This window comes from Squalius cephalus, assembly GCF_949319135.1.
Source record: "Squalius cephalus genome assembly, chromosome: 20".
Taxonomy (NCBI): Eukaryota; Metazoa; Chordata; class Actinopteri; order Cypriniformes; family Leuciscidae; genus Squalius; species Squalius cephalus.
Window position 1 is genome coordinate 9,000,848 of NC_137141.1, and position 13,069 is coordinate 9,013,916.

Sequence of the window (13,069 nt, forward strand, 5' to 3'; positions counted from 1 at the left end):
TTTATCATATAGGCCTACTGGTAAAACAAACTTCTCTCAGATTAAAACTCAAATTCCTTGTAATGCAATGAATCCAAATTACTTTAATGTTTTTCTATTAAAACAACAACAAAAAAGACTTATTGTCATACAGAGCTGCATAAGAACAGTTATTCAGCAATCACAATCAATAGGCTATAGTCGAGATCCATGTTTGGATTTATTGCAGTTCATCACTAAGAAGGTTTGCTGACTTGCAAACAGCGCAAGCAGCTCGTGACAGAACAAAGACCGACTGAATGACACTTTTATTTAAGCAGAAAATCTCAAATCTCAAATGGAGATCGCTAAACTGCAGGTTACTTGTCTGTCAGTGTTTTCAGATCATCAGCGCTTCTTCGGCATTGTAGAGAGCGCATGCGCATGGTTGCCAGATAGCAAAGATTAAGTAAAACACCAGGTAGAAAATGTGTTCATTTAACAGAAAAGCTCTGATTGGGGGATTTAAATTATTGAAATCTGGCAACCGCAAGCATGAACGCTCATAGCGGCTTGTTAAAAACAGTCTATAATTTTTTTGTCGTCTCTTTTTTTCCCTGACAAAAACAAAGAGTGATTTTCGTCAAGTTTTTTTTTTTAAACTAAACTACATTTAGTCTTGTCTTTTTTCGTCAACGATATTGCATGTTTATTTAGTCACAGTTATTGTTTAATGACAAACATTTTTCGTCACATATACGAAATTAACACTACTTTCTATCCGATAGATGTTTAGCTTCTTTGGGGTAGAACGGAGGTGCGCTCTGTAATAATATTCGCTAAGAGGGGAAATATTAATAATAATCCATAATTACCAATTATGATTAATTATTAATATTTGGGTCAGTTAATTAGATTAACTTTGAGGTAAGCCAAATTATTATTACAATCAATTAATCAGTTCCAACGAACTCTTTGATTATTCATTTATTCTAAGGAAAATGTATCTTTCATGGTCGCTGAAAAATAATTATTCCTTATCGTGTACAGCAATTAGAGCATGTAACAAGATCACGATCGTAAAAGGGACTTTGTATGCAAACAGAGGATCAGAAACCAAATTCATAATTGTGCACAAGTTTTATTAACTAAATCACAAACATAACTAAACAAAACAAAACAAACAAACAAACATACATACATTCATCCATCCATACATGCATAGGTCAAGTGGTGAGTGTTATGGAACCGGAAACAGGAAATAGAAATATGGAGCAAGATCTATTTTAGTATGTAAAGAACCATCAGCTTATTTCATAGCACCTCATGAAATTTATACTTGCATTGTCAATTCCTGAAGTGGTTGAAGATTGAATTCGTCGTTGGGTCCTTGAGTGTCAAATGTCACTGTATGAGTTGCAATCGTTTCTTCTCCGTTGGATGAAGGAGATAGGATGAACTTGTATTGTCGCTGTTCTCATGGCTGGAGTGCAGATTGTGGCCTACACGCTCTGGGCCGGCAGGACACAAAGAGCACATGGTGAGAGTTGCGAGGGACTTCATCCGTGTTAAATGAAGTCACTGAACTCCTGAGGTTGTCCTTGATGCTGGAGTGAGCACATGTCCTGGATGCTTCGAAGCCTCCTGCCCTGGGCCTGTTGAGGCCACGCTGGACCGCACGGCATCCTTAAGGCAAGAGTTGCCCCCCCCCCCCCCCCCCCCGGATTCACTTGGAGCTGCAGTTCAGGTCCCAGGACAAGAGCAAAGAGGGCCAGATCTTGTGGTCAGTGACTTTTAAAGCATGAAGATGGCACACCCATTTGGAGGTGTAAGAGCCAATAAGTGTCAGGATACAGACCAGGAGACAGAGGTAAGTGAATCCAAACACAGCTTTATTTAAGGTGACAAAAAGTGCAAGGTGAGTATTCAATGAATTTAAGTGCAGATTCCATGAAGATGAGTCGATGTGGGGTGAAAAGCAGGTAAGCACTTTCACTTCAGATAAGTTGATGTCAAGCAATCACAGTTCAGTAATATAAGTCTCTTCTCTTTCAGATGCGGTCGGCAGCAAGCTCGCTCGGATGAAACACTGGAAACTCGAAGGAACACAGGATCTCAGGCAGCATGGAATCTGACAGGATTTCTGAAGACGGCACAACAATGACATAGAGGTTAGTGTTTCAGGTAAGTATACATTACATCTTGGAGTCTTGATGCATCAGAGGAAAATGAGACAACGGAATGTGATCTGTTCCTGTTGGAGACTTGACAATGAACTAGGGCAATTTTATAGAGCTTGATGAGGTTACTGATTGGGAACAGGTGCGGGTGATTAGTAATCCGGAGAGTGAGTGCAGGTGTGCCAAAGAGGATCCTGGGTAATGTAGTGCAGAAACAGACGGTAAACGTGACAGTACCCCCCCCCCTCCCTAAAGGCGCGTCCTCGCGCCATATAACATCCAAAGGGGTGGGAGGGTGGGCATCCTGGACTCCAGGACGGTCCAGGCGGAGCAGGCTGGTCAGGAGACCAGGGCGGAACAGGCTGTGGGCGTGGCCAGGGCGGAGCTGTCGGACCCTCAGGCGTCCAGGGCGGTGGTGACCCTTCGGGTGGCCATGGTGGTGAGGACCCTTCGGGCGGCTATGGCGGAGATGTTTCTTCAGGTGGCCATGGCGGAGATGACCCTTCAGGTGGCCATGGTGACACTGGGAACCTCGTCTGAGAGACCTCTGCGGTCCCCCTAGCAGGTATACTGCGCCCCCCCCCAAAATTTTAATGGGGAAATTGTCAGGTTTTGACACATGGCTGGATGAGGCAGGGGGCGAAAGCAGTTCTGGGCTGGACAGGACCAGTGACGAAGGCGGCTCTGAGCTGGACAAGACCAGCGGCGAAGAGGGCTCTGGGCTGGGCAGGACCAGCGGCGAAGAGGGCTTTAAGCTGGGCGAGACTAGCGGCGAAGGAAGCTCTGGGCTGGACGGGACCAGCGGCGAAGTAAACGCCTTTGGGAAAACTGGCTCTGGCTCTTGCTCGAAGACTGGCTCTGGCTCTTGCTCGAAGACTGAGCAAGACTGGCTCTGGCTCTTGCTCGAAGACTGGCTCTGGCTCTTGCTCGAAGACTGGCTCTGGCTCTTGCTCGAAGACTGGCTCTGGCTCTTGCTCGAAGACTGGCTCTGGCTCTTGCTCGGGAACGGGACTCGGAATGGGACTCGGAACATCTGGGCCGATGACTGGCTCTGGGGGCATGACGCTCTCAGTTTCAGGCTCGGCGTGCATGACGCCCTCAGTCTCAGGCTCGGTGGGCATGACGCTCTCAGTCGCAGGCTCGGCGGGCATGACGCTCTCAGTCGCAGGCTCGGCGGGCATGACGCCCTCAGTCGCAGGCTCGGCGGGCATGACGCTCTCAGCCGCAGGCTCGGCTGGACTGGCGTGAAGTGCAGGCTCGGCTGGACTGGCGTGAATTGCAGGCTCGGCTGGACTGGCGTGAAGTGCAGGCTCGGCTGGACTGGCGTGAAGTGCAGGCTCGGCTGGACTGGCGTGAAGTGCCTCGGACATGGCGTGGCATCGAGGCAGGGCTGACAGGGCGAGGACTCTGGGTACGTCCTCCTGAGTCTGGCGAGCCTGGCGGGTCCTCTTCCTTTTACGTTGGCGAAGGGGTGTTGTAGGAAGTGGTGGCTCGGCTAGGCAGACGATGTGCTCAGATTTGGCTCGGCAGATAACAGGCTCTGGCTCGGCTGGGCTGATGAGAGGAGGGAGATCAGAGAAGTCATCATCCCTGGAGATAAGTTTGATTGTGCAGATGACTGGCTCAGGTTCTGGTTTTACTGTACTGATGAGATGAGGATCGGACTGGACGTGAAGATCTGGTTGGACGCAGAGATGTTGGTGCTGGAGAGTTGGATGTATGGCAGAGAGAGCAGAGATGTATGGTCTGGCCCCATATCGTCCATATCCTCCCCTGTGACCTCCACGGATCCCCCGGAACACAGCTTGGCGGGTTCCCACAAAGGCCTGCTTACCATTCTGGTTGAACATAGTGTATTCATTGGGGTTCGCGGAAGCACGGTCTGCGGGCTGTGTAGGAATCATAGCGGTATGCGGTCAAGTCTTCTGTCAGGATACAGACCAGGAGACAGAGGTAAGTGAATCCAAACACAGCTTTATTTAAGGTGACAAAAAGTGCAAGGTGAGTATTCAATGAATTTAAGTGCAGATTCCGTGAAGATGAGTCGATGTGGGGTGAAAAGCAGGTAAGCACAGGTCAGCTCGCTCGGATGAAACACTGGAAACTCGAAGGAACACAGGATCTCAGGCAGCATGGAATCTGACAGGATTTCTGAAGACGGCACAACAATGACATAGAGGTTAGTGTTTCAGGTAAGTATACATTACATCTTGGAGTCTTGATGCATCAGAGGAAAATGAGACAACGGAATGTGATCTGTTCCTGTTGGAGACTTGACAATGAACTAGGGCAATGGTGAGTGTTTTATAGAGCTTGATGAGGTTACTGATTGGGAACAGGTGCGGGTGATTAGTAATCCGGAGAGTGAGTGCAGGTGTGCCAAAGAGGATCCTGGGTAATGTAGTGCAGAAACAGACGGTAAACGTGACAATAAGAAGTGTCTTCCTTTGGAGGGAAAATGTCTTTTTTATGACCTTTGTTCAAGCATGGTCATTTGCAATGTGTACTTTCATTGGGTGTTTAAGAAAAGAATCTTCAAGATTCTTATAATTCTAATGCGTCACAAAGTTAGCAAAATGTAATGTAAATTAACAAATTGGGGACGCAGATTGGATTTTTTAGACACCAAACATGTCACACATATAATTTGGTTAACCATAATATGCAAAGTCTGAAACATTAATCCAATAGAGTTTAAAAGAATACAAAAGCCACACCACATAAAAGAAAATCATGAGATGGGAAAATTAGATACATGTTTACACATTTCTCAAGTGGTTATATATATAGAATATATCGGATTACAGGGTTTATTTCTCCTCCTCTGCCAGTATTTAAGTGAGATTCACAGCTTTCTGGAGACATTCCGTTCGATCGTAAAACTCAGTCTCAGTGTGTGTCCTGTAACAAGACACCGCGTCCTGCCAGTGTATTCGTTTTTTGGGGACGTTTCACAAGCCTTATTTGGGAGAGTGAGTTTGCTGGATTATTCATTAAATAAATTAATAATTTGTGTGCGTCTGATTGGTCCAGACACTACAGCTCACTCAGTTGGTTAGTTACATAAAGAGGACAGTCATGCTTTTGCTCTGGGACATATTTTTCATATCGCATCCACATTGCAGCCTTTTGCGATTAGCTAATCGCAACGTTTCAAATCACGATTGCAATTCGATTTTGATTATTCGTTCAGCCCTACTTGCCAGGCTTGCTTTTTTTAGCGGTCTGAAAAAGCGCACTGTCACCAGCTGTAAGAAAAGCCTTTTAGAGCTCACTGAAGGTGCACACAGACAAACGAGAGGGCTCGATCACCGCTGAAGCGCCGTCACACCGACACAGATAGAGAAAGCTTCTTCTTTGAAGAACTGACTCTTTAGAAAACACTGCTTGCAAATTCGAGACAGGAACAAACAAACAGCTCGGCTCCAAAGCGAAAAGCTGAAGATGCGATGCACCTTCTGCTCATTATATACCCGCGCTGCGAGGCGGAGAGGCTGATGCAATCATCACATATACTATCAATGTGCATTGGCTCGTTTAGTTACACTCAAATTAGATTGGACTCTCTATAGGGATTCCTATTCGTCAGTTAGTCCGACGTGACGTCGAACGTGGCCGACCGAAAGGAAACTATATATGCCTAACCTGCTCTAAATCCATTTAACATGTTTTAAAATCCAGCAATTTCTTTCTTTCCTTTTTTAAAAATAAAATTGACTCCATCCTTAAACAAGAGATACATAAACAAGAAATAGGATAAATTGAGAATCAGCTTGCAATACAATAATTGCAGGAAGTCTTTAGGCTGTCTTTAATTTCCTTTGTTACTGGCACTTAGAATTGTGAATTTGAGATTTACCCTGACCAGATGACAGATCATAGCGACTCTCTGACTACAGTGCAGTGACAACAGCTTTAAACAACTGGAGAAATTTGCTGTCAAGTTGCATGTTTCAAAATCCTACTGTTTTACTGGTGCAATACATGGAAATTAAGTAGACAAAACTTATTGATGTTTGCAAATAATTAAAATAATAAAAAAAAATAAAAAGAAAGTTTCAGAGAGAGAAAAACTTTCATGTTTATATCCTAGTGGGCACAGAAAATATGCCTTTCATGAGGATATTAGATCATGACAGATCATGTTTGTGAAATCAACACTATAATTCCATAAAATTAAATCTCTCTCCTTCATTTTTCTACACGTCACCTGAAATTGTAGTTTTCCCTCTTATTGTTGATAAAACCATCCGCCAAGTCTCTGGGAACCACAAACTCCAAACTACTGCCCTGCTCCTCACAGTCCACAGAGTACCCCTGCAAAAAAGGATGCTTAAGCATGAGTTCACATAATCTAGACTTGCTGGTGCAGACATATTTTATGATTTATATATTCTGCAAGCGTGACTTTATCACTAAGACAAAATTATAATCATATTACAGACATGCTAATTATAATCATATTACAGACATGCTAATATGATAAATGATAATATGATAAATGAATATATATATATATAAAAGCATCTTTTGCAGCGATTTTTGTGTGAGCATATTGTGAACACCCCTGACCACTCGGTGAGTTTCACGTCTTTGTAAACGAAAGTTTAATGCGTTTTATGAAGGATTGTTCCAGTGCACCTATACACCCATTCTAGAGGTTTTGGGGAAAGCGAAAGAAACCTAAAATTCTCGGGACAGCAGCATGTGTCCAAATTTTAATCTTAACCGTTCTATTTCATCAGAAACGATCTGTAAACAGGGCTTTAAGTGTAAAATACCGAACTTGTCCTTTAAGATCTCTAATGACTTATTGCCCAGCTGCTGACTCTGGACTTTTATCTATACTAACTCTGCTCGATTTAAGCGTAGCATTTGATTCTATCTTGCACAGCATTATGTTGCACAGAATGGAGTCAATTGGAATTATTGGTACCCCCTTGACTTGGTTTCGATTGTACTTTACGGGTCGTACTCAATTTGTACAGTTGAAGCAGTTTTGTTCAAAGCCTTCATATGTCAATACAGGTGTCCCGCAGGACTCAGTATTAGGTCCTCTTTTATTTATTATTTATCTTTTACCCCTTGGTAATATTTTTAGGAAATTTGGTATTCAATTCCACTGCTATGCCGACGACACCCAACTTTACCTGTCCTCCAAACCTACCTCTAATTTTCCTCCATCTGTCCTCTCAGATTGTTTAGCAGAGATTAAAGAATGGTTTACTTCAAATCTTCTTAAATTTAACACCAGTAAAATGGAAATTTTGCTTGATGGCACTTCTTGACATCTGACAAAATCTACATGTTCATCTGTGAATATTGACAACTTACTAGTGTCTGTATCTAAACAAGTTAAAAGTCTGGGGGTCATTCTTGACAGTACTTTCTCATTTGAAGCACACATAAACAGTGTCATTCGCTCTGCTTATTTCCATATACGTAATATTAACCGACTTCGTCCGGCTCTCTCAGTAAAGAGCACGGCAATGCTTGTTCATGCTTAAGTCACTTACTGTATAGATTATTGCAACGCTCTTTTTTATGGACTGCCTTCAAAGGTACTCCACAAACTCCAGCTAGTACAGAACTCAGCTGCTCGAATCATCTGCAGAACTCCCCTAGCTGAACACATTACTCCCATTTTACAACACTTGCACTGGCTCCCGGTTAAATATCGTACTAATTTTAAAATTCTTCTTCTTACTTACAAGACACTCAACAATCTTGCCCCTTCATACTTATTAGACCTTCTTCATATTTACACTCCTTCTCAGACTTTAAGATCACCTTCTTCACTCACACTTGTTCTCCCTAGAACTTGCACTACTTCCATGGGGTCCCGAGCCTTTAGTCATGCAGCTCCTTATTTATGGAACCTGCTGCCACAGGATGTACGAAACAGTGGAATTCTTTGTGTTTTTAAATCTCGCCCTTAAGACCCATCTTTTTCGGCAGGCTTTTATGTGATTACTTTTACATTTTAATACTGGTATCCAGGCTGTAATAATGAGTATTTGGTTACTGTTGATTGTTTTATTGTGTTTGTAAGGTGTCCTTTAGTATCATGTAAGGCGCCTATAAATTAAATGTATTATTATTATTATTATATATCTAGTCAGTGACAGAGTGCAAGCATATTCATAATTCTGTATTTTCAGCTTTAGAATCCTGAATATTTTTATTCTGGTGTCACCATTGTCCTGTGCATTGGGTTACCAGCATCAAGTCCATCATGCCTATTCATTTCCACCCCCAACGTAATTTAGCATTTTAATCAACAGTACATTTTTTGTTAGCTAACCTTTTACCATATGTCTTAGAGAATCACAATAATATAGTATTGTGAGTTCAGTATTGTGATGTATCGAACCGTGACATGAGTGTATCGTTACACTCCTAAAAATTTGTTTAAATCATCTTATCTTAACTGATGGGGCATATGCATAGCATTTTTCTCTTATTAACTCTTAATAAATTAAATAGGTGTGAATTCAGGTTGATTGGGACACTTTTTACAATTGAGATGACCGGGAAAAAGTGTCCCCCAATCAACCTGAATTCACCCCAATGTAAAATGTAAATAACACAGCCCATAAACAGACAGAAGTGCTATGTAAAATAGTTGCTGTACAGAGATCAGAGATCTTGAGGGTTTGCGCTCTCAGATGCTTTTGTTTTTAAGTAGCTGAATAATATCCAAGTGAATGAAACCAATTTCATATTTATTTACTTATGTAGGAAATGACTATATAATAATATAACTAATATTATTGGACTAATATGATTATTGCTGTACGTTTTACAAGAAAATATACCATTTGAGTCTTTCTACTTCAAAATTTCAAGTTAATTCAATGTGGACTTGCAGTTTGTTTATAGTTATTAAAAAAATGTACTAGCAATTTCTGAGTGTAGGCTAAATTGTTTTATAGTAGCCTAAATCCTACACCACTTTATCAGTATATAATTACAAGAAATGAGACATTAGACACTGCAGCACCAACATTCTAAAAGAAAACACGAGCGTTTAACTCTTATTAACCCTTTAGATAGATAGGCCTATAGGGACGTCCCGCGTGACGTCACGCCATTTGGAGCAGCCATCTTGACGGAATAGAAAATGCTAAACCGCCGGTGATACTACAGCTCGTCGCGAAATATTCCTATCATGCCCGAGCTATGCTGTGCAGTTGGATGCGATCAGATACGTGATCATACAAAAGGAATATCTGTATACCGTATCCCAAAAGAAACAAAACGGAGAAACAAGTGGTTGGCGGCAATAAACAGGCAAAACGCTGATGGCGGTGTTTGGCTTCCAACTGTTTGTGATATAAGGTACAAGAAGTAAAATGTAAACAAATTATAAAAGTGCATGTAAAATATACAATAAAGTTTAGATGAAATTATACAAGGTTACTTGACTTTTTCAGTTTTTGTAACATGTCCATGACAACCGATAGCCTGCTAAGTTTTTGTATGCTTTTAATGATCTGGTGTAGCGTGATGGGAAGTGAATAACTTAAGGTAACGTTAGCTGTAAATGTCACCGAACTCAATGTCAGGAAGTTTTTCTACACATTTAAGTTAATGCCTGTAAAAATAACTTATGGTGCTTCATATGGATCTATGATTCCTAATTCCTTTATCTTCCTCTATGTATATATATATTTTTGTGATGCTAATAAGTGCGATGACATGACTGCTGCGCTAATAATAGATACAGATATATTCTGTTCAGTATCGAGATATTTTGCGCACGCAATTATATCAATACTGTAGCGCAAAGTATTGCAATATTTAGGCTAATTATAAAATAATTATACTAATAATTATATTATTATTTATTAGTATAATAATATACTCCCTAATATATTACCCACCCCTAATAATAGATCCATTGCCACCTAGTAGCTGACGGATGTATTCCGTCAAAATGGCTGACACGCGGCTAGGGGTCACGTGACTGGGAGATCCCTATTGAAATCAAAATGTAAATAACACGACTTAGGCTATATGCAGACAGAAGTGCTACAAGAATTGCACAATAGCTGACGCACAGATGTTAAGATTATATGTGCAAAACCGACTAGGTGTCTAATACAAAGTACACAAACGCAAAATACTCACCGAGGTGGGTTTCTTCGTCGGTTTTACACGTGCAAAGATTTGAATCGTTTGCTTAACCATTGTTTTATATGATAATTATTATTCTTGAATTATTATTGTTATTATTCATCCAAAGCACCAGTTTAGCTTCACACATTTAATTCACTCCTTTCTTATACTTCTGTGTGTACAGAGGTTGCTACGCGACCAGTGACGTGACACGCTCTGCAGAACGTATGCATTGACGTCACCTGACCTGAGTTGCAAAACATCCTGCAAAATGAATGGATTTAGAAGGGGAAACTGCAAAACGGGAGTAAAACAAACGATTATATGCTTAAATTAAAGGCAGCTGGACCAATAGGGACCACATTATTTGGACCACTTGCACTCTCAGACTTGCATTCTCACACTTGCACTCTCTGGCTGCGTTGAGATCTCTATATACTCACTCACTATTCCCTACATTACTCCACTAATATAGTCTACTTGAAGGAGTGAATGAAAACAAGTGAAAACAGTTTCGGACACTGAGTGCGCCAGAAGGACTGCCGCTTTTGCAGTTTGTGCTTGCTGTTTAATAATCATTTGAAACTTAGCAAGCAGCTCCAGTAGTAATGAAAATATCTATCTTGAAAAAAAAAAAAAAAAAAAAAAAAAAAAAAAAAAAACTAGCATGTATAAATGGCAGTTTAAAAATGCTGTTGGTAGCCTATAAGAAACAATGTGCCACTGTCATATAGCTTTGTGTGTGTGTGTGTGTGTGTGTGTGTGTGTGTGTGTGTGTGTGTGTGTGTGTGTGTGTACAATAAACAAACGAAAAATGAAAGAGATATAAAGTGACTGGTTTCAGTTCTTAAAGTTCTTCAGTTCTTATAAAGCCCATGGCAATGTGAGCCTGAATAAATAAATAAATAAATAAATAAATAAATAAATAAATAAAAATTGTTCTCCTACATTTGCACATCATCCACCAGTAGATGTCAGTCATGTATTGTATGTGAATCTGAGGCGCTGCCAAAAGAGAAATCAATATCCAACTTATACTGTACTGTAAATAAATACTGAAGATTCATCAAGGATGTGCTGTTATTCTGTGAAATGCATGAAATAAACAGATAAACAAAGCAAACTAATCACATGTTCTAGTAAACAATTCATACATTATTGTTTTATCTTCTGCTGTAGCCTGTTTTTTTACATTTGATTTTCCATGTCATTTTGAAATTGTATTATTTTCAATATACTGTTTAATAATATACCACGTATTTTTATACAGACATTTCCCCCCTAGTTTAAACTTTCGCATAAATTGGCTGAGTAAACGTGACCTTTCCACCTACTTTTTTGACAGATTTTTTTTTTTTTAACATTATGATCATTTTAGGTTACATTTTACATGTACTGTATCAATTAAAGAAAATATATTTTTAGATGTTGAAACTAGATACCATTCAGTGCATACATTTAATGAAATGATTACAATGTTTTTTTTATACAAAAAGTCCCTTTTGTAATATAGCCTAATATAAATGATTGCAAGTATAATATAAGGAATATAATAATACAAAAATCTGATCCTAAAAGCTTTTAAATGCTGATAACATAAATGTATAAATATGTTTTAAATAAATAATTATATTATATAAACTCAGCAAAAAAAAAAAAAAAAAAAAAAAAGAAAAGAAAAAAAAAGAAACGTGTAAACCTGTAAAACGTGACGTGTAAATATTCGTATGAACAAAAATTTAAACGGCTCGACAGACATAAACTGAACACTTTCACAGACATTTGACGAACAGAAGTGGAATGAGTACAAATAATAATAATAATAATAATATATTTCAAAATATGTAAACTTTAATTACTCATACTGAGTGCATTTAATGTATCACCTTTACAAACTGAACTTTCATTTTTGCTGTTGAAACTTGATGCACCTGCACCTCCTCTCTCTCGACAGGTGGCGCTGTGTGTTTAGTAATTATAGTGTTAAAGGGGAGGAGCAGAGACATTACACACACACACACACACGCTCGCGCGCGTACCACAGGCCGTCGGTGCGCGCTGACTATCCAAACACGCGCTGAATAACCCAGCATCATCATCCCTCCTCATCATCATATTCCCATCAGCGTGTGCACGAGCTGCATCACTGACAGCAGCGCGAGGAATTCTGTGATACAATGAAACAAACGCGCGCAGATTAATCCTAAGGTAAGACAGCTGGAGTTCAGAACATCATCATATTGGCTTTACAAACTACCGCTACTGGAATTAAGAAGCGATAAATTAGTGTGATTTCTGCATATGTGTTTCATGAAGAGAAACTAATGTAACGCTAGCAAAGGCTGCTTTATTTCCCTCTACAGTCGCTATAGAATCTATATACAGTTGCTCTTTACGCTGCTTCTGCCCTCCTGAATTTAAGAAAAGAGTTACTGGAGACGCCAGTTTTCACTTTTCTGAACAGTTACAGGTGTGGAACCATTGAAACTGCATTCATAATTGTTGCTATCAATATTTGATTCTGACTTGCTGTGTTATTATGTTTATGCATGAGTTGCTGCTGATTAAATGACAGGTATTGTCATCGTTTGCACATGGTAATATTAAGGTTTTAATGTGACATGGAATCTAAATTATATATTTAAACAGTTTATTTACTAGCTGATAGTTGATGGATTTATGTTACAGATTTTCTGAATTGCTAAAACACATTTCTCAAAACCATCACCAACTTTCTCAAAACCTTAAACACAAAACCAAATCTTCAAACATTCAGAGAACATCTGACTCTTCTAGCAAAATCAAACAAT

The 13,069-nt window shown here is 40.0% G+C and overlaps 2 protein-coding genes across 4 annotated transcripts in view; one reads left to right on the plus strand and one right to left on the minus strand.

Moving 5' to 3' along the window:
* The window catches only part of kif6 (kinesin family member 6), a 205,045-nt gene extending 194,604 nt beyond the window's left edge, over positions 1 to 10,441 (minus strand). For all 3 annotated transcript variants that reach the window (XM_079853582.1, XM_079853583.1, XM_079853581.1), the window contains exons 1-2: positions 10,272 to 10,441; positions 6,349 to 6,455 (exon numbers count right to left, since the gene is read on the minus strand). In XM_079853582.1, coding sequence (XP_079709708.1) covers positions 6,349 to 6,455; positions 10,272 to 10,331 — 167 coding nt within the window. In that variant the 5' untranslated portion in view covers positions 10,332 to 10,441. The remainder of the gene's footprint in view (positions 1 to 6,348; positions 6,456 to 10,271) is intronic.
* Positions 10,442 to 12,272: 1,831 nt separating this feature from the next.
* Positions 12,273 to 13,069, plus strand: part of LOC307148223 (kelch-like protein 29) — a 264,387-nt gene continuing 263,590 nt past the window's right edge. Inside the window, exon 1 of the mRNA XM_079853579.1 lies at positions 12,273 to 12,467. The gene's annotated coding sequence lies outside the window, so the exon portion shown is untranslated. The remainder of the gene's footprint in view (positions 12,468 to 13,069) is intronic.